This window comes from Triturus cristatus, chromosome 8 (genome assembly GCF_964204655.1).
Source record: "Triturus cristatus chromosome 8, aTriCri1.1, whole genome shotgun sequence".
Lineage (NCBI taxonomy): Eukaryota > Metazoa > Chordata > Amphibia > Caudata > Salamandridae > Triturus > Triturus cristatus.
This window is the reverse complement of record NC_140591.1, coordinates 859,918,691-859,937,674: the sequence shown is the minus strand read 5'-3', so window position 1 is coordinate 859,937,674 and position 18,984 is coordinate 859,918,691. Positions and strand designations below refer to the sequence as shown.

The 18,984-nt window shown below is 46.4% G+C and overlaps 1 protein-coding gene across 4 annotated transcripts in view; it reads right to left on the bottom strand.

Moving 5' to 3' along the window:
* Nucleotides 1-18,984, bottom strand: part of TBC1D23 (TBC1 domain family member 23) — a 558,574-nt gene that overhangs the window by 370,803 nt on the left and 168,787 nt on the right. For all 4 annotated transcript variants that reach the window (XM_085622378.1, XM_085622377.1, XM_085622376.1 and 1 more), the window contains exon 5: nucleotides 9,453-9,576. In XM_085622378.1, coding sequence (XP_085478504.1) covers nucleotides 9,453-9,576 — 124 coding nt within the window. The remainder of the gene's footprint in view (nucleotides 1-9,452; nucleotides 9,577-18,984) is intronic.

Here is an 18,984-nt window from a genome sequence, read left to right as displayed (position 1 = left end):
AGGGTGGTAACTGGTGGAATGTCTGACTTCTACACCCAGCCCTCTCATAAAAGCCTTCCAAAAGTGAGACACAAATTGAGGGCCGCGGTCTGAAATCAAGATCTTGGGGACCCCATGAAGCTTTACAATATTTTCCCTGAATAGCTTAGCCAACTCAGGGGCAGAAGGAACTCCTTTTACTGGGATAAAGTGGCTCATCTTGGTGATTGTGTCTACCACTACCAAAACCGTGTCATATCCCTTACTCAGTGGAAGGTCTACGATCAAATCTAACGTGACTGTATGCCAAGGGTGTCTGGATGTGGGTAACGGTTGCAAAAACCCCTGAGGGGCCTGTCTACTTGATTTCCCTCTGGCACAGAGCCCGCAAGACTCCACATACTTCTGAATTTGAGACTTCATATTTGGCCACCAGAAATAACGCTGGATTAAGTCGATAGTCTTCAAGGTACCTTTATGGCCAGCTAAAGGTTGATCATGACAGTCTCTCAGAACTTGTTCTTGAATCTCTTTAGTGGGCAAGTACAGAGCTCCCTGTCGAAAAGGCAAAGAATCCTTGATGACTCTTCCTTCCTCTTGACTTGCCCATTCGGTCATTTCAGCTGCTGACATCTGTCTGCTAATCTCTTCTTTATAGTTCGCAAGAGAAAGGGTGCACAATATCTTAGACTCTGGAATGATTGGTTGTGGAGTTACCAAATGTTCAGTACTTTCCGTCTGGATTCTGGACAAGGCATCCGCCTTGCCATTCTTACTCCCGGGGCGGTATGTGATCACGAAGTCAAAATCTGCGAAATAAAGGGACCAACGCAATTGGCGTGGGGTTAGTGTCTTTGCAGACTTGAGAAATTGAAGGTTCTTGTGGTCCGTGAACACTGTTATAGTGTGTCGGGCCCCGAGTAAGTGATGTCTCCATTCAGTGAATGCATCCTTCACAGCCAACAGCTCTTTTTCTGCAATGGTATAATTAATTTCGGCTGGATTCAGTTTTCGAGAATGATACGCCACAGGGTGCAGCTGTCCAGTTGATTTGTGCCGCTGAGACAGAACTCCTCCAATAGCTTGATCAGAAGCATCTGCTTCCACAAAGAAGGGCTCACTTGGGTCGGCATGAAGCAAGATGGGTGCTGAAGTAAAGCTGGTCTTAAGATATTCAAAAGCTTGTTCCGCCTCTGTCGTCCAAAAGAACTTCACTCCTTTTTTGAGCAATTTTGTGATGGGGATGATTTTCTGCGAGAATCCCTGGATAAATCGACGGTAAAAGTTAGCAAATCCTAGAAATCGTTGAATCTCCTTAACATCTTTTGGTGATGGCCAATCCACCACCGCTTGAACCTTCTTAGCATCCATCAAGATTCCTCCTGGAGATAAAACGAATCCCAAGAACTCAACCGTACGTACACTGAAAGCACACTTCTCCAATTTTACATAAAGCTGGTGCTTACGAAGTCTCTCCAATACGGCCTTGACGTGCTCGGGATGTTCTTCAGGATTCTTAGAGTATATCAAGATGTCATCTAGATAGATCACTGCCACCTTATCCACCAGATCTCCCATAATGTCATTAATAAAGTGTTGAAAGGCAGCCAGGGCATTACATAGGCCAAAGGGCATGACCTGATATTCAAATAGCCCATATTTGGTCCTAAAAGCAGTTTTCCATTCATGCCCTTCCTTCATGCGAATCAGGTGATATGCCCCTCGAAGGTCCAACTTGGTGAATATTTGAGCATCTTTTATCTGGTCTAGGAGAACGGAAATCAGTGGCAGCGGGTAACGGTTCTTGACGGTGACCCGATTGATTGCACGATAATCGATGCACGTCCTCAGAGAACCTTCCTTCTTCGGAATGAAGAAGAGTGGAGAAGACACTGGAGACTGTGACGGTCTGATGAACCCATTGGCCAAATAGCGATCTAAATACTCCTTGAGATAGCCATTCTCTGCTTCCGTCAATGCATAAATTCAACTGCAGGGCAGTGCTGCTCCTGGTTCCAAATCAATGGTGCAATCGTAAGAACGATGTGGTGGAAGTCTTTCCGCTTCTTTTTCACTGAAAACTTCTTGGAATTCTAGGTATTCTGTTGGAACTTCTAAGGTGTCTATGACCCCAATTGATTCTCCACTGAACGATAACAAGGTGGCCATGGATGGTTCTGGAACCTTAGACGGGGAAGCGAAGCAATGTTCAGAGCAGAAGATCGAATCCATATCGACCGTCCGATTTTCCCAATCTATCGTTGGATTATGTAACGTAAGCCAAGGAAGACCCAAGGTTATCTGAAACTGTGGGGCGTCAATCAAATTAAATTGAAGGATCTCATGATGACCATTTGCCTGGATCAGTTCCACCAATTCTGTGTGATGCGTGATGGGGCCTGAAGAGAGATTAGTCCCATCCACAGCTCGAACAGACTCCTTTTGCTCCTTGCGCATAGCCTGAATTCCCATCCTTTTCGCATATTTAATGTCGCAAAAATTGCCTGTGGCGCCTGAATCAATCATAATGGCCACTCCATCTATCTCTTGATCTCGAAACTTCAAAATCATTTGCATTGTTAAATGTGGCGTCTGGGTCTGAAGGGTATTCATAATATGATGAATTCCTGGAGTCTGGTCTTCTGTTTTCGCCACCTGAGCGACTCCGCCTACAGATGGTTTTGAGAGTTTCCCGAATTCGTGGTCTTCGGTCTTTTCGGACACTCTTTCACAAAGTGTCCAGAGCCCCCGCAATACATGCATAACTTCTTTTGTCTTCTTTGTTCTTTTTCTTCCTTGCTTAAAGGCCCGCAAACTGATCCTATCTGCATGGGCTCACTATCCGCTGCTCCTCCCAGACCCTTACTCGTATCCGGCTTCGTTCTGTCAAACCGAGGAAGGTTCCAGCGAAAATCTCTCGTTTTTCTTTCTCCTCTTCTTTCCTAACTTCGAAAGTCAATTTCAAGGACTAGATCTACCAGCTCAGCGTATTCTGTGGGTCTATTAGGAATCTGTGCCAGAGTATCCTTGATTTCATCTCGTAACCCCCGATAGAATAAGGCTGATCTCTTCTCCTCGGGCCAGTTGGTTTCAACCAATAATTTATTAAACTGGGTTAGGTAGGTGAGAATATCCCTATTCCCTTGGCGCAGTTCTAACAACTCATTATCAGTGGCCTGCAAAATTCTGCGCCTATCAAAAATTCTAAGGAATTCTGTCTTGAAACGTTCAAAATCATATAGGAAGGGGTCATCTCGAGAAACTAAAGGCATGGCCCAATTCGCGGCATCGCCCCCCAGGTAGGATAAAATAAAAGCCACTCGTGACTGGGCATCAGGGAACAGAGTGGAGCGACACATGAAGTGTAATGAACATTGTGTTAGAAAGAGTTGAGCCTTTTGAGGATCACCATGAAATCTTTCAGGGGGGGCCAAAGGAATCAAGGGGGAAACCGAATGGATTACTTGAGCTACAGTGTGCGGATCTTGAGCTGGCTGGGAACTACCAGAAAAAGTCGGGGTTGGAGGTGTTCCGGTGGAGATTCCACTAACTCTCTGGGACAATTGCATGGTTTCTTGACGGGATGTTAACAGTTCCTGTCTTAAATTTTTATTTTCTTCACTTAGGGCCCCTAACTCCCGCTGAATTCCCTCTAACATTTCTCCTAATGCCTTTAAACTAAAACCCTCAGCCATTCTGCCCAAGTGGGGAAATTTTGAGGGCACTTCAATCTGTCAAGGAAGTTGCGCCAGAATCCCACGGAGGCAGAATGCTGCTAGCTCCCAATGCCCACCTCCCGGAACGCACTGTGAATACAAGGGCTCCAGGCAGGGGGAAAGGGGAATGGGACAGAGAAGAGACACTCGTGCGTTTCTGGGCTCCTTCTTCTTATTCTTGATGAAACTGTCTTGGAGTACCTAATGCACAGAGGGAGATATCACTTCAATCTTATTTACTCTAATTACCTGGCCGTCTCTGCTCTAAACATCTTTATACCTCCCCTACCCAGATTTGCTGGAGTTTTGGCTCCTCTTCTGATTCAGCTGACTAAACTCTGGTAGGTGTGATTCTCAACCTAATGCACAAAGGAGATATAAGTGGGGTTATGTAATCACCTATTCTCCTCACTCTGTATTCTAACTGATCTAACTCCCTTTACTCTTCTCTTACCTTGTGTTAGTCTGTCTGAATGGCTATTTAGTAACTCATGCCTGAGAGGACGGCGTAGCAGTTGAATAGTTGATCTCAAAGTCTTTAGTGAACAACTGGAAATATTTGGCTTCAAGAGGAAAACGCGCAAAAAGGGAAGTATAGGAAAACAAGAAAGGAAAGAACAGGTAAGTACGCCAGGGGAGGACAGGGAAGAAGCCAGCGTGCGTGAGTCTTTTCTTCTGTCAGCAAAGTCTAATACATGAGTTCAAATATTAATTAGAATCGTTCTTACTTGTTTCCTTTCTTGTTCAGTCTCTAGTTCTTGGCCTCCCTTAGCTCGACGATATCCTACCGGAGCAGAGTGAGAGCCTCTGTAGACCTTCTGGAATCTTCTTTGGCTTCCTGAACTCCAAGAAGACTGTTGCTCTCTTCTGGAGTGAATCTTTGCCTCACTCGAAATTCCTCTGGAGAATAGTTCCACTAGGGAAATATATGAATTTATTCCCCACAATACCTTGACTCTGGACTCCTTCTTGCAAGGACGACTACTCCTTCGCAAGCGGACAGTAGCTCAGCTGAAAGAACGTGACGCGCACAAGAATTTACTCATTTTCTGTGGAGCGCGCCAAAATGCAGCTTCCCTCACTGGAGTCAAATTGAAGTGCGCATTAGAACGTTCGTTGCCGACGCACGAAACCTCGTTTCTCACGAGATCTCGAGCGTCCATCAAATGTGGATAGATCTTGGGGAAACAAGCGGCCATCTTGAAATGGTGTGGCTAGACCTAATAGGCAGTCATCCAGACATTGCAGCAGGAGGGCTTAACCGTTACTCGAGATCTTTTCTCATTCCGATTTACAGAAGCAACGGCATTTGCCTTTTTCCTGACACTTAACAAGCCGCGAGTGGTGCGTGAGAGCGCGCATGCGCGCTTCTGTGAGGGAGCAGGCCATCTGTTTTGCATTATGGCGCATGAGTCTGGGCATGGTAATGCAAAACAGATGTCGGCCGTGCGGGTAAGACACCAATAGGCCATGGGCGGGGCAAATGCGGGACATGCGCCCGCATTTGCCCAATTGCGTGCGGTCTTTGTTAGAAAGCAAAAGACACACAATTGATGGACGGAATGCAGAACAAATCAAAACATTCACACCCAGGCAAGAGATCTGGGTTAAATCCATCATTCTTTTGCTCACCATGCCACCCCAGTTTAGACCTGGCTATATGCAAATCAGTCTTGACCCAGTGCCTCATGGGAACAGTCCAGCCTGAACTGCCAAGCCAGGTCCTCCCTGGACCGGAAACAAGCATCCTAGGACCGGTTTCGGGGTTTCACCCCTCTTCATCCAGGATAGCTTGATTCCAGTGGCACACTGAGTCCAGGACTCACGTCTGAGCATACCTGGCGCACTTAGGGCGAGAAAGCAAAAGACACACAATTGATGGACGGAATGCAGAACAAATCAAAACATTCACCCCCAGTCAAGAGATCTGGGTTAAATCCATCATTCTTTTGATCACCATGCCACCCCAGTTCTTTGTTAGAAAGATGCACGCAGCGCTCAATAGCCTGTAACAATAACAAAACCACACGCACAAGCGTGTGGTCAGCTTTCAGAAGCCCCTACAAGAAGTCTCGCGCTGCGCGAGCAGAGCTGCGCACTGCAATGCTAGGCGCGAGACCTAAAAAAGCAAGCATTCCTGCATACTGTTAGAAGCAGTCTGCCTTTTCCCTGGGAAGAGATCTTATCTTATAGTTTAACAGTCCTTGAAGTGTGGACAGTGAATGGGGTTTAAACAGTGGGAATAGCTTTAGAAGTAGATAAGTATTGTAAGTGTATGCAGCCAGGGGAAGATAAGTATCAGTAAACAGTACATGCTGTGCAGCCTTAATGTAAGAAAAAAGTTCCCCTCCTCAAAGCGGATTTGGATGAGTACTTTGGCCTTGGGAATTGATAAGAGATGCCCCTTTTAAGATATATTAAATACAAAAATTTTGTAAGCGCTGTTCAGGCGAAACCTAAAAAGGGTCAGTATTCAATGGAAAAATGTGATGTATCAATGTTGCGTTTTGGGTCGTTTCCTGTCGCGGACACTAGGCCTACCCACACAAGTGAGGAACTATTTTTATCTGGAGACTTGGGGGAATGCCAGGTGGAAGGAAGTTTGTGGCTCTCTGCAGATCCAGAACTTTCCATCACAGAAATATGAGGAAAATTAGTTTTTTAGTCAAAGTTTGAGGTTTGCAAGGAATTCTGGATTAAAAAAACCTGGTGAGAACCACGCAAGTCATGCCACCCTTGATACCCCTATGTCTCTAGTTTTCAAAGACGTACAGGTCTGCTAGGTTTTCCTAGAAGCCAGCTGAGCTAGCGTACAAAATCTACAGCTATCCACACTGGAAAAAAGGGTCAGATTTCAGTGGAAAAATTGGTTGGGTCCATGTTGATAAAAGCAATCTTACATTTTTCTATACTTGGTATTGAATGAAAAAACTTTGTACAGTGCATTTCAGTTATTGGCTCTGGGTACATTAGGTTCTTTGAGAACCTACAAACTCTATATATCCCAGCAACCAGAAGGGTCTAGCGGACATAATGGTATATTGCTTTTTTAATTCGACCTTCGTGTCAAAAAGTTACAGATAAAAAATGTTGTCACCAATGCCCATTTTTTCCTACTCATTTTCAATATTCCTTATTTCAACATTTATTTTCCTTGGAAAACCCTTGCGGGATCTACACATATGACCCCTTGCTGAATTCTGAATTTTGTCTACTTTTCAGAAATCTAAAGCTTTCCTGGATCATCCATGGGCTTCCCACTGGTTTCCTCCACACACTGGAAGTAGGTTGAGATCACAAAATGGGAACAATGGACTATCTGTTTGAAAAACGCCAACACTGTGGTACAAAATTTGATTTTTTGGTTCGCCTCTGCATGTTCCTGAAAGCTGGGAAGATGGTGGATTTAGTACAGCAAACCGTTCCTTGATGCCATTTTTAAGTAAAAAAAGATAGACACATATCTGGGGCACTTTTTTCCTATTTTTGTCCAAAAACTCAAAATGTTGCTACATTTTACCTGTTTCCTCACTTCCCTTCAAGGGAATCCACAAGCAAAGTTCCCTTAGAACCTCCAGGATGTTGTAATAAAGGAAGCAAATTTGGCTTTGATACCTTATGTGGAGAAAAAATAACGGCGCCCTAAAAGCATACTGCCCCAAGACAGCCAAAAAAGGGCTCAGCCTTGAGGTGGAGGGCAGGCCTAGCAGTCAAGTGGTTAATTTGTTGAGTATTTAAGGTTTTTGTAATGTATATTTTAAACCCCAATTACTCCTTGATTAGGTCTGGGTGACCAGGGCTTCTCCTCTCCTGATCCCCTATTATTAGCTCCTTCTTTTCTATGTACCGTAAGAGTATTGGTCTGATTTCAGAGGATCTTCCAATACAATGCCCTTGTAATGCAATCTTAAAGGTTTCACATTCTATCCGTCTGGATGAGGCTATCCGTATAATTTTAGCAAACTACGTGTGTATAGTATCATCAATAATTAGACGAAACCCCTGATTTTCTGGACATTCAACCATTATTTTCCAGTTAGTGAGAACCCCAGCAGAGTGTTATGATCTGACAGTGTTTTGGTCAGGTATTGTGTGTGGTCAACGTCGGCATGCATCTATGGAAAGACCACAAATAAATCCAGTCTTGCATAGAAAACATGCATACCTGAAGAAAAGGAACCAATCCAAGAATGGAGTGGGACACCCTCCAGCGGCCGTATTATACAAAGTGGCCTAGGGGGGTACAACAGGCTGGGTGGCAGCTTTGCACTTTGGTATTACAGAAAGGGCTGCAGACCCTTATGCGGCCCTTTCTGTAATACAGATAGCCCTGGCGCACATACGGCACCAGCGCTATCACTAGAGGGTGTTCCCTCTTTTGCATGGGGCATGGCCCCATACAAATGAGGGAACGCCTTTGCCTCTGCACCATATTATAGAAGCAGGTGCAGAGGCAAAGAAGCTGAGGCACACTGTCAGTGATCTACCTAATGGCAGCCCTCTGGATGGGGGAAAAGGAGAACTACACCACCTCCCCCCCCGCCCAGACATCCTCTTTCAGTTGAGTGCTGTCCCTCACGGCACCTGCCTGCAAGGGCATCTCCAATCCCCCTTAAAGGTGCAGGCGGGGTGCCGCCTGCACAGACGCTCTGAATTTCACTTGAATGTGCTGCCCCTGGGGGCTGCGCATTCAACATAAAACGGCGCCCTCTCGATGTTACCGCCAAGCGCACGTCTTGAAAGGTGCACTCAGCGCTAACAAGGAGTGAGTGCCGTATTCTAAAATACATATTTAATAACAACAAGAGCACCCAAAGAAAGGTCAACCAGGGACCCTGGGAATTATGTATTTGCGAACAACAATAGTCCCTAGAAAGGAAGGAGTAAAGGTATCGATAAATAAGGACCCAATCAGTACTTATTTTTTTTTAGACTTGTCCAGCCGGACAGAGGTCAAGAATTTTACTAGTATATTGATAATGTGAAAATCTAAAAAATTCATAAAGTGGGACACAAGCCTGTGTCCTGTACATACAACAAAACAAGGAAACAGAAAACAAGAGGTTCAGGCATGAAGCAAGGTTTGTTACAAGTAGCATAAAAAATGGTAAAACAAACAATTCATTCAACACCCTTATGTATCACAGTTAGTGTATTACAGCATATAGGGTGATTGGAGATACCCTTGCAGGCAGGTGCCGTGAGGGACAGCACTCAACTGCAAGAGGATGTCTGGGGGGGGGAGGGGGGGGGGGGTGGTGTAGTTCTCCTTTCCCCCCTCCAGAGGGCTGCCATTAGGGAGATCACACACTGCGACTCTCATTTCAGCCATTCGGTGCTGACTGTAGACGTTAAACCAGCTCTTATGTAAGAGATGTGGTATAAATATATATCAGTATGATGGAAAGACACATTTTAAAGGCAAGCCGAGTGGCCAGCTTTTACGATTGTAGAACAGAGACAAGGAATAGTACGCACAGATAAAGGAGGCATTACAAGAGCAACTGTAACTAGCTGAACTAGAATTAAATGCTAAATAGACTACATTAGAACATCACAGTATGTGTGAATGAGAGAACAGTGAGCGTGTGCATGTGGGAGTTTTCATTGCGACAGGGAGCACACACGCATACAGCGACACGGCATAAGGATGGTCATGACCAGAAACGGTATGTCACAGGCATGAAGTCTCACATCAGACAATCACAAGGCAACTCAAAAGGGAAAACCTCTTTATGTCCCGTTTCCCAGTGTTACCCAGTTTAGTGCGTAGGAGTCTGGAGTGATTTTCTTGGTGTCAAGAAAGGAACACAGCTCGGGCTCATGGTACTGCAGCAACAGCCTAAACAGATGGAATGGCCTCCCCTTCTGGAAACAATCTCTAGAAAAATAGAGAAAATATTGGTCAGATCTGATAGAGAACTATAAAAGATTCACAGTGTGATGGCATTAAATGTATACTTCCCATATTTGCGTGCACAACTGTAAATTCACCCCACCCTTTAGCTGCCAAATCACCAGGACAAATAGGAAGTGTTGGCTATGTAAAGGTAAGTTATAACGTGTTTATTACTCTGCTGTTTCCAGAGAAATAAAATTGAATCAGTAACACTTTATTTGGTAGAAAGCATGTGAGTCATTACCACTCCCATTTCATAGCAAAGTGGCCTCTTGAATGTGAGATAGGGCAAATAGATATAATAAAGTCCCTTTTACTCATAAGGGTGCAAGGTATAGTACAATAATGTTGAGTTTTAACTATTTGGCTACAGAAATATCATAGCACAAACAAAGGCTACCAAAATATTGTGAAGGTGAGTGAATAAACAGGAAATTATAGATTTAATTTGCCATCCCCTACATATAGGAATTTTGACTATAATTATATCTTCAAGGTATTTAAATGTGCAGTAAGAATAGTAAATCTATAACGATCTATGCTATGATATTTTTGAAGCATGACATATTTGTGCTAGATATTCTGATATACAACCGTGTGCAACGAGATCTGATATGGTTACTCGCGATTCAAAAGTGCAACAAGCGTTTGAAAAGCCAAAAGGTCTCACCTTTTGGATCAACTGGCTTCACCAATGCACTTTATTGATGCTGTGTAGCATTGCCAAGAAGCATACTGGCACTTGGATCAGTAAGTAAACAAATATTTTACAATAAAAGCACAAGAAATAAATACAAAAGGACCAGGGGGTGGACGGGCAATGGAGAAGAGGGCGAAGAGAGTGGAAAAGCATCACACAAGGGAGAGAGCGACACAGGGGTAGTGGAGAAGCACACGGGGAGAGAGCAAGAGGGAGGTCAGATATTTGTCTGGGGAGAAGCACTTGAGGGAACGAGCTGGAATACATGTGCACTATATAGTGCTTTACCAAAAGAAAAAAAGTAGTTCCCAAAAAGCGAACAGTCGAAGGATACAGGCAAATCAATCAAAAGGATGTTAAAGAGGGGCTGCTTCAGGGGGAGATACAAGCAGAAGAGGATGACAAGCTATTGAATAAGAAGTTAGCAACTTAGTGACAATAAAGCCAACCAATGGAAAGTAATAGTTGTGCTGTAAGTCCACTGTAAATTCTTTAAAAAGGTCTTATCCAAGTAGACAACAAGCTGTCTGGTAGCCAAGACCAAAAAGAAAAGACGATCTTGGACACCATTTCTCTGAAACTTTTTTTAAACAACTTTTTCATTTCTGGAAATACAATTAGCACATGTACAATAGCTGTCCCACCTCACCAGAAGCAGTCCAAAATGTAGCAAGCTCTTCATACCCAAGCAGGGCTCTAAGCCCTATACTAGACTACCTTGGAACATGGACGTCATTTAGGGCTCGCCAGGGGTCAAAGTTGCGACCCCGGGCCTCAGAGGTGGAAAGGGCAGTGGCAGCAATAGACGTTAAACAAGGCTCTAATGAGCCTGGTTTACTTTCTGTGTCCCTTAGCTACATTATGCATTTCGGTTTCTCCTGCAGCCCCTGAGCAAGTGCTATGAGCTCGAAATACAGGATAATGAGAGAGATGGGGTAAAGGAGAAAGACTTGAAGGAGAAAATAATGAAAGGAGAAGCAGGAAGACAAAGACAGGTTGGGGGGGGTGTGTCTGTGTGTGTGTGTGTGTGTCTGGGTGTGTGTGTGTGTGTGTGCGCGCGTGTGCGTGAGAGAGAGAGAGAGAGACAGAGACAGAGAGAGTGAGGGATTAAAGAGACAGAGATAGGTGACAGTTGAGGGAGATATAGACAGGTGTGAAAGGAGAGGACCCATGAGAGGGGATGACTGTAAGAGAGTTATGATGCAGATAGACAAAAAGACTGCGAATATAGAGAAAGAAGGGGTGACAGGTGGTGATAAGACAAATGAGAAGCAAAGGGAAGCAGAGAGAGAAAGTGGTGTTAAAACAGATATTAGAAAAGAAATAACGAGATGTGGGGAAATATGGAGATGAAATTGAGACAGAGACTGTGAGAAAGAGCTAGGCAAGGGAGTAAGAGGGGTCGGAGACAGGTGAAAGAGCTGAAAATAGACAGAGCAGGTGAGAAATTGAGGTGAGAGTCTGGAAGATCTGAGCTATTATAAGGAGAGCAGTGAGAAAAGTTACATCAAAGGAGGAGGCAAGAGAAAGCAACAACAGGGCAGATAATAAATACCATCATATGAGAAACAAGCAGCTATGTAAAAGGTGATTTGACATCACCTCCTGAAATCTCATTGAGCTAAAATGACATATGATGTCCCTTCTGCTACCCCAGGCATTTTGGTGAACTGACGTCCATATGCCTTGGAAGTCAGCTTGAGTCACCTATCCACTGCCTCAAATAAGGTCTCTTGAGATTTCCAAGCAGATGGCATGGATCACTCTACAACCCTAGATCATGTCATGGAAATGGGTTCTAACTCTTGAAAACACAAGGGTTATTGTTTTCTGACCTCTTGTAGTTGGACCTCTGCTGTGTGGTGAGGCTCCATAATGGAGCATCATACACTGAACCCTTGGTTTAATTGTCTGGTTAGCTGCAAACTGAAGCGTCCACCTAAATAAGGCCATCTGCCCCAGAACTGCAGCAGTTAAGAAATCTGAGTAGGTTGCAGGGGACATCTAAGGAGAGGGGTTGGGCACTGTAAGTGTTGTATGTTTATGGTCAGCATGGAGTATAACTATAGTGCTTCATTGTTTGGGACAGGAATCCGTGTTGGATGCCCTGTGTGTGTGAGTAGTACATAAACTAGAAGGTGGGAAGAGCCTGCCAAACAGGGATGTATTCCAGAGGTAGCAGAAGTCCTTTGAACTGGACAAGGCTTCTGCGAGAAATAGGATGAAGACAAAGAAGAGTAAAAAATGTCCCTGCCAACTTCCTACTATAGTCTCATCCCAGAGATTTTACCCCGAACAAGTCAAGAGATAGCTGAGTAAGAAAGGCTCCCCTCCCCATACTTTTTGTGTCTGTTTTTCTCGAACAGCCAATTCCCAATTCAACCACTCCTTGCTGTTGTTATTAAAGGACAGACTGTGACTTGACCAGTCTGGGGATGCATACAGAATGCCAAGTACTACTTAAACTGCTCCCAGAGGTGGACCATTGGAATGAACATGTTTGTACATAAACCTCTGACACATTTTGGATAGAAACCTAGGTCAGAGTGCCAAAGTCTCATGGACAAGTAAACAGGGCTTGCCCTGCAGGCGGAGTGTAAATGACGTTTGCACGAGAGCCGGGAACTCTGGCTTCTGGCATTCTTTCAGGTGGTACAATCTGGGCAAGACGTATGCTAGGAATGCTGTAGACCACTAAGAAATGGAAGATTATTGGATTGCATCTCCGAGGGGAAAAGCCTACCTTAAAGTGTGATCATCCCAGTTGCTTGGTTACTAAGGAGCTGTACACAGGACTTGGGTCCTAGACCTGCTGCAGGATCTGAATCTGCCTTGAGTGATGCAACTAAACTAACTGTGGAGCAATTATGCTACCAGGGTGCCCAGCAGGAGGATTCGGTCTCGAATAGGGGAGCTCTGATGTGCAGCAAGGCCAAATAACAAACATCAACCAAATCATGGTGATCAGGAGGCACCTGGAGAGTGGAACATGTGTTTAGAGCCCACAACCAGGAGTTCTGTTCTGTGCTATGCTAGGTGCAATGCAGCCCTACTCAGAAGCGCTGATGCAAAGAGAAAGTTCTCACCATAGGCGTTTCAGGAGGAAGCCTTAATAGCTCCAGAGGAGGCTGAGCTCTATTTTTAAGGGCTCCAAACGCCTTGCCTGTTTGTAGGCCTAGAAGTGTTGGGCCTTAATGTTGAGTGTCCTGAGAGGTTGCTTAGCACGCTCTACGCCTGAATTCAACACCAATGAGATATTTCCCTGCCTCTTCAGACACAATCCCAAGCCCTCTCTTAAGGTTTAAAAGGCCTTCCCCCTACCACATCTCCTGTTCTTTTCCGTCTGCAGACTAGCCCCGGCTCACCTGTTCTCCTGGGCAGGGCCATGGAGACCACTGAAGACTGCTATGTGAGGCAATAGGAGGACAAGGAGGTGCGGTGCCCCTTTCGTGTAACCTCAATCGACAACCTTGCGCAGGTTGCTAGGAGGAGCCAGTAACACGGAAGGGAGCGTGAACGCTCAGACTGTTAGGCAGTGCTGAGCAACTGGAGCTGCGCATCCAGGCTAGGGTTCAAGTATGCAAACAGCTGGTCGGCAGAGAAGCAAAGCTCACATGTAGATGTCCAGATAAGGTAGGTGGTCCTGGAACTCCTGGGTTTCTCACTTTTGAGGACACAGGGTTTCACTTTTGTTAATACGTGGGAAATTTGGTTATGGCTTATGTTTAAAATGCTGTGTATTAGGCATTTATTACAGAGTGCGTGCTGACCTGATGTCAATATTTCTGGTGGATACTCTATCAACCTGCGGGTTCCTCCCCTTTGAATAGTCACAGGAGCAGACTGGATCCTCAAACTTTTCAAATAGCTCTTAAACGGCGATAGATGGAGGCGATTCCGCTATAGCCTTAGACATGGAGTTGTGATGACACCACTGGATATATATAGCCTTGAAGGGAGTTTTATGTCCATGAGGAAGAATGGTAGGGAGGGGCAAGTAAGGAATTTGCAAATAGACAATATCCATCTGAAAGACTGTTACAGAAGGTAACTTTTCTTCATAAGGATACTTTTACCTAATGAATCCTTACATTTGAATAGATTATTAAGCAATGAGTTTTTAGGGGATGGAATGGAGAAAATGACATATATATTAGAAACTCTTGAAGTACAGAGTGGGCAAAGTGTCTTTCTCTTCATACTTCAGAATCAAAACAGTAATGTTTGGCAAACGTTTGTAAAGAAGACCATGTAGCTGCTCTGCATAGGTCTGCTACTGGTATCGATTAATGCACTTGTAGAAGTTTTAATTTCAATAGAAATATTTCTTATACCTTCATGTAGGTCTTTTTTTGTTTTTGTTTTTTTTAGCTGTGCCTTGATTCAAAGAATAATTCATCTGGAAATTCTGTGTTTTCGTATCGCTTCACATGGAGCAAGTATAACCAATAAAAAAGTTGGTCATGTGATCTAAGGTCCTTAGTACAGTTGATGCAGTAATTCACTGCTCTTCTAGGATCTAATCCATGAATCATTTCTATCTCTTCAGAAAGATGCAGCAGGGATGCTTTAAGATGATCTATCTCTAAATCAGTGGACCAGGAAACAAATCTGCCTGGTATACAGATTTTGTAGATGAGTGACAAGCAGAACATATCATATCCACCACTTTCAGTGGAAGCTTAAAGGTGGTCAGATTGAGGAGGAGCCAAGCGCCGGATCAAGATGGCTGCTTGAACTCCGGGCTCCGCCGCTACCATCCCCGAGACCCTACATTCTTCCAGCTATCCTGCCCTGAATAGCCTGCGACAGCAAAAGTAAGACTAGCGGTGCCGGTAGCTGAAAACCCGACGTCTGTGCCTCGCTCGGAAACGGAGATACGAGCTCCGTTCGCCTGGGCCTACCTTCAAGACTCGCCCCGGGGACTGAAGTGCCGGGGAAGTGACTGCGGTGTGAGGCGGAGTCAGCGACGCGGACAGGAAGTCGCTGGTCGGAGCGTTGCCATCAACAGCGTGGGCGCAGGAGCACAATCACGGTGGTGAGAGGCGTCTCCCCCCCCTCGCTCCTCTGGGCCGCTGCTCCCTCAGGGGCATAGTGCTGAAGTGCCAGAGACAGAGCAGCGGTAACGGGGGTCATAGCGGAAATTGGGCTGCGTTGGACCTGCAGGGGTCAGCGGCCGGAGGCGCACGGTGTGCTTCGGCTCCTCTTTGACCCCCGAGCGCGAGAGTGAGAAGCGGGACCAGAACTGGTATTGGGCAGCCTCAGTTGTCGGCGTGAATCAGCAGCAACCTATCGAAGGTGAGTTCACTCGCCCAGGGGCACAGGCCAAAAGACAAGGGCGGGCAGCTGCAATATTTGCCTCCACAATCACGAGGGGGTGAATGTGTAGAGGGAACCCAGCCCACACGCACACCATATGTCTTGCCACGGAAACGCAGATACAAGCACCGCTGGAGAACCCAGAGGTCAGGTGTAGAAATGGCGAGTAAGGCAGAGGCCGATAAGTCCCAGCCTAGGGTCAACAAAGGGAAGAGGCAGGTCCAGACCAATAAATTAGACCGCTACACGCTGCCCAAAGGCTCGCCAACGGACCAGCAACACCCCCTGAAAGCAGGGGGGTGAGGGGGGGGGGGAAGACTCCATGAGCCCCGCTCCGGAGCTGACCCTACAGGATGTTATGGCCGCCATAGATGGGGTCAACTCCTCCCTGGCGCATAAAATGGAGTCCCTGGAACACAAGCTGGACACCGTCTCCATAGAAGTGAACCTAATACGGACAGATCTCACCAAGGTAAATGAGAAAGTCAAGTCCTTGGATATTAAGACGGCCAGCCTGACAGACGACGTGTCGCAGCTCCAGCAGGAAGTCCGTGATCTTAAGTGTTTCTGCGAGACGGCTGAACGCAAGTTGGACGATTATGAAGGGAGGTCTAGACGGAATAACGTCTGCATCTTGGGAGTACCCGAAAAATCTGAAGGACCCGTGCCTGACCTCTTTGTGGAAGACCTGATTTTGAATCACCTGAAGTCTAAGGGCCTAGGAAATTTCTTCACCATAGAGCGGGAGCACAGGGTCCCGGGTGGGCAACTCAAACCCAGAGCGCCCCCGCGCCCGCTGATTGCACAAGTCCTAAACTTCAGGGACAGAGACGCCATTCTGCAATCTGCCCGAACGACGTCCCCTTTGAGCTACGAGAATGCCACCCTCTCCTTCTCTGACTTCACTCAGTTGGTGCAGAAACAACACAGGACCTTCCTCGCCGTCAAGAAAAAGCTCAGGGACAAAAGGGATTAGGTACGCCATGATGTTCCCGGCGCGTTTGCGTGTGGAGATCGAGGGGAGAGCGTGGTTTTTTGATAATCCCGAAGTGGCGGCCGACTGGCTGGACAGTAGACTCGCCCATGGATCTGGGGGGCGCAACAGAGGCGAGGAGCAAGCACTGCAGGAGCAGGATTGAGGACCGGCGAACGGACTCGTGGACAACATGAACATGGGCAGGTACAGGGGTCATGGACCCCAGGAAGAGACAAACTATTGACATATTGCATCGCAGCAGTGGACTACTAAAAGACATTCAGGGGACAATTAGCAATTGAAGTGAGGGATCTTGGGAGCGGGGGGACCGAGGGTTGGCTACCTCCTCGTTACTACCTTTAGTTATTCCTTAGGGTTAGGGTATAGGACGAAAGGCACTCTGCCAGTTTGTGATGGGCAGGCACAGTAAGCAGGGGTGCAGGGTGGGGGGGAGTTGTGTAATGTTCTTTAAAGTTGAGTTTGTTATTGCATTGTTATTGAGTTTTTCGACACCGTCAAAATGGAAAGCAGAGCTAGAGCGACTTCCGCAAAGACACAACAATGAGCGGCAAACAGGGTTCATGGGTCAGAGTCCTCAGTTGGAACGTAAACGGCCTTGGGGATAAACTTAAGCGTGGGATGGTCAGCCAATTTGTTAGGAGACACGCCCCAGATGTAGTCCTCTTAAAGGAAACGCACCTAGTCGGGAATAAATGCATGGCCTTACATAGAGGAGGGTACAAACTGGTTGCACACGTTGGATTCACCTCTGGGTCACGAGGGGTGGGCATACTAATCAAGAACTCATTCCCTTTCACAATACAGGCCTTGTGGTCAGATGTACGAGGCAGATATGTAGCGGTTTCGGGCCAATGGGAAGGAAAGACAGCTACATTCGTCTCTATCTACGTCCCACCTGGTTTACAAACAGACACATTCAAGGATCTGGGATCCATCTTTTTGACATTTCCACTGGGTATCCTGGTAATGGGGGGAGACTTCAATGCGGTGATGGCCGATGAGATTGACAGGCACCCGCCGTGTGAACTTAGACCCGCCCAAAGGTGGCTGCCAGACTTTCTACAAACAGTGGAGATGGTGGATGGGTGGCAGACGCATAACCCTGACAGGGCACAATACACACAGGTATCGAGCGGACACCACAGTCTGTCACGCATAGACTACATACATGTCCCGGCGGCACAGGCCCATACTATCCAAGAGATTCGCCATCTGGGACGGGGTATTTCTGATCACTCCCCTGTGTGGCTTAGAATGGAATTGGATCACACAAGTGTAGGCAGGGTAGCCCCAATCAACCCATGGTATCTGAAAGATCCGATTACCCGTAAGAATATTATCAAGGCTTCTGATGACTACTTTCAAGAAAACGGGGGCTTGGTCGATTCCGCGCAGACCCCCTGTGGGAGGCGTGCAAAACAGTCATTAAGGGAGAAGTTCTCTCCCTGATTGCGGGGAAGAAGAGGGAAAGAAAGGCAGAACTGACGAGGGCAGAGGAGGACGTGTTGAAATCAGAGGAGGAGATAGCCCAGGGAGTGACCCCTGAAAACCTTCACCTGCTGAAGTTGAGGCAAGACGATTTTAATAGCATTGCCAAGGATAGACCAGAGGCGCAGAGTAGAGAGGTCCAGGGCAGAGTATATGAACTAGGGGACAAGGCAGGAAAGCTGATAGCGTGGCTAGACAGAAGAGAGTGGGCGTCGCGACTGGTGCCTGAGATACAGGGAGACGACTCAAATCCTATTACCGAGCCACAGGCTATCGCAGATACGTTTGCAGATTATTACCGCTCGGTATATAGTACGACCGGCAGGTACACAGAAGAAGAAAATAGCGAGATGATCAGGGACATAAGACTTCCCACACTCTGACGAAAATAGGGCCTACCTGGAGTCCCCGCTGACAGACGAGGAGGTGGTGCAGGCGATCAGGAGAGTGAGCTCAGGGAAAGCCACGGGGCCCAACGGTATTCCCATTGAATTGTACAAGCTGAAACCTAATAAACTTGCCCCCCACATCCGTGCTATGCTGATAGAGAGCAGAGAGAGAGGAATGCTTCCATATGACCAACGGGGGCCAATATTGTCGTCGTACATAAAGAAGGCAAGCCTAGAACAAGCTGCACAACCTACAGGCCAATATCACTTCTCAATGTGGAGCCCAAAATCCTTGCAAAACTGCTAGCTACACGTCTGATTAAAGTAATCACTACGCTGGTCCACCCAGACCAGTCAGGCTTTATGCCACATCGCAATACAGCCCTCAACCTGCGCCGCCTACATGGAGTACTGAGTAGAACACCTCATACTCGGCCTTTTCCAAGGGTACATTGATTTGGATACGAGCGGGGGTCCCGTTTCAGAGCATCAGACAG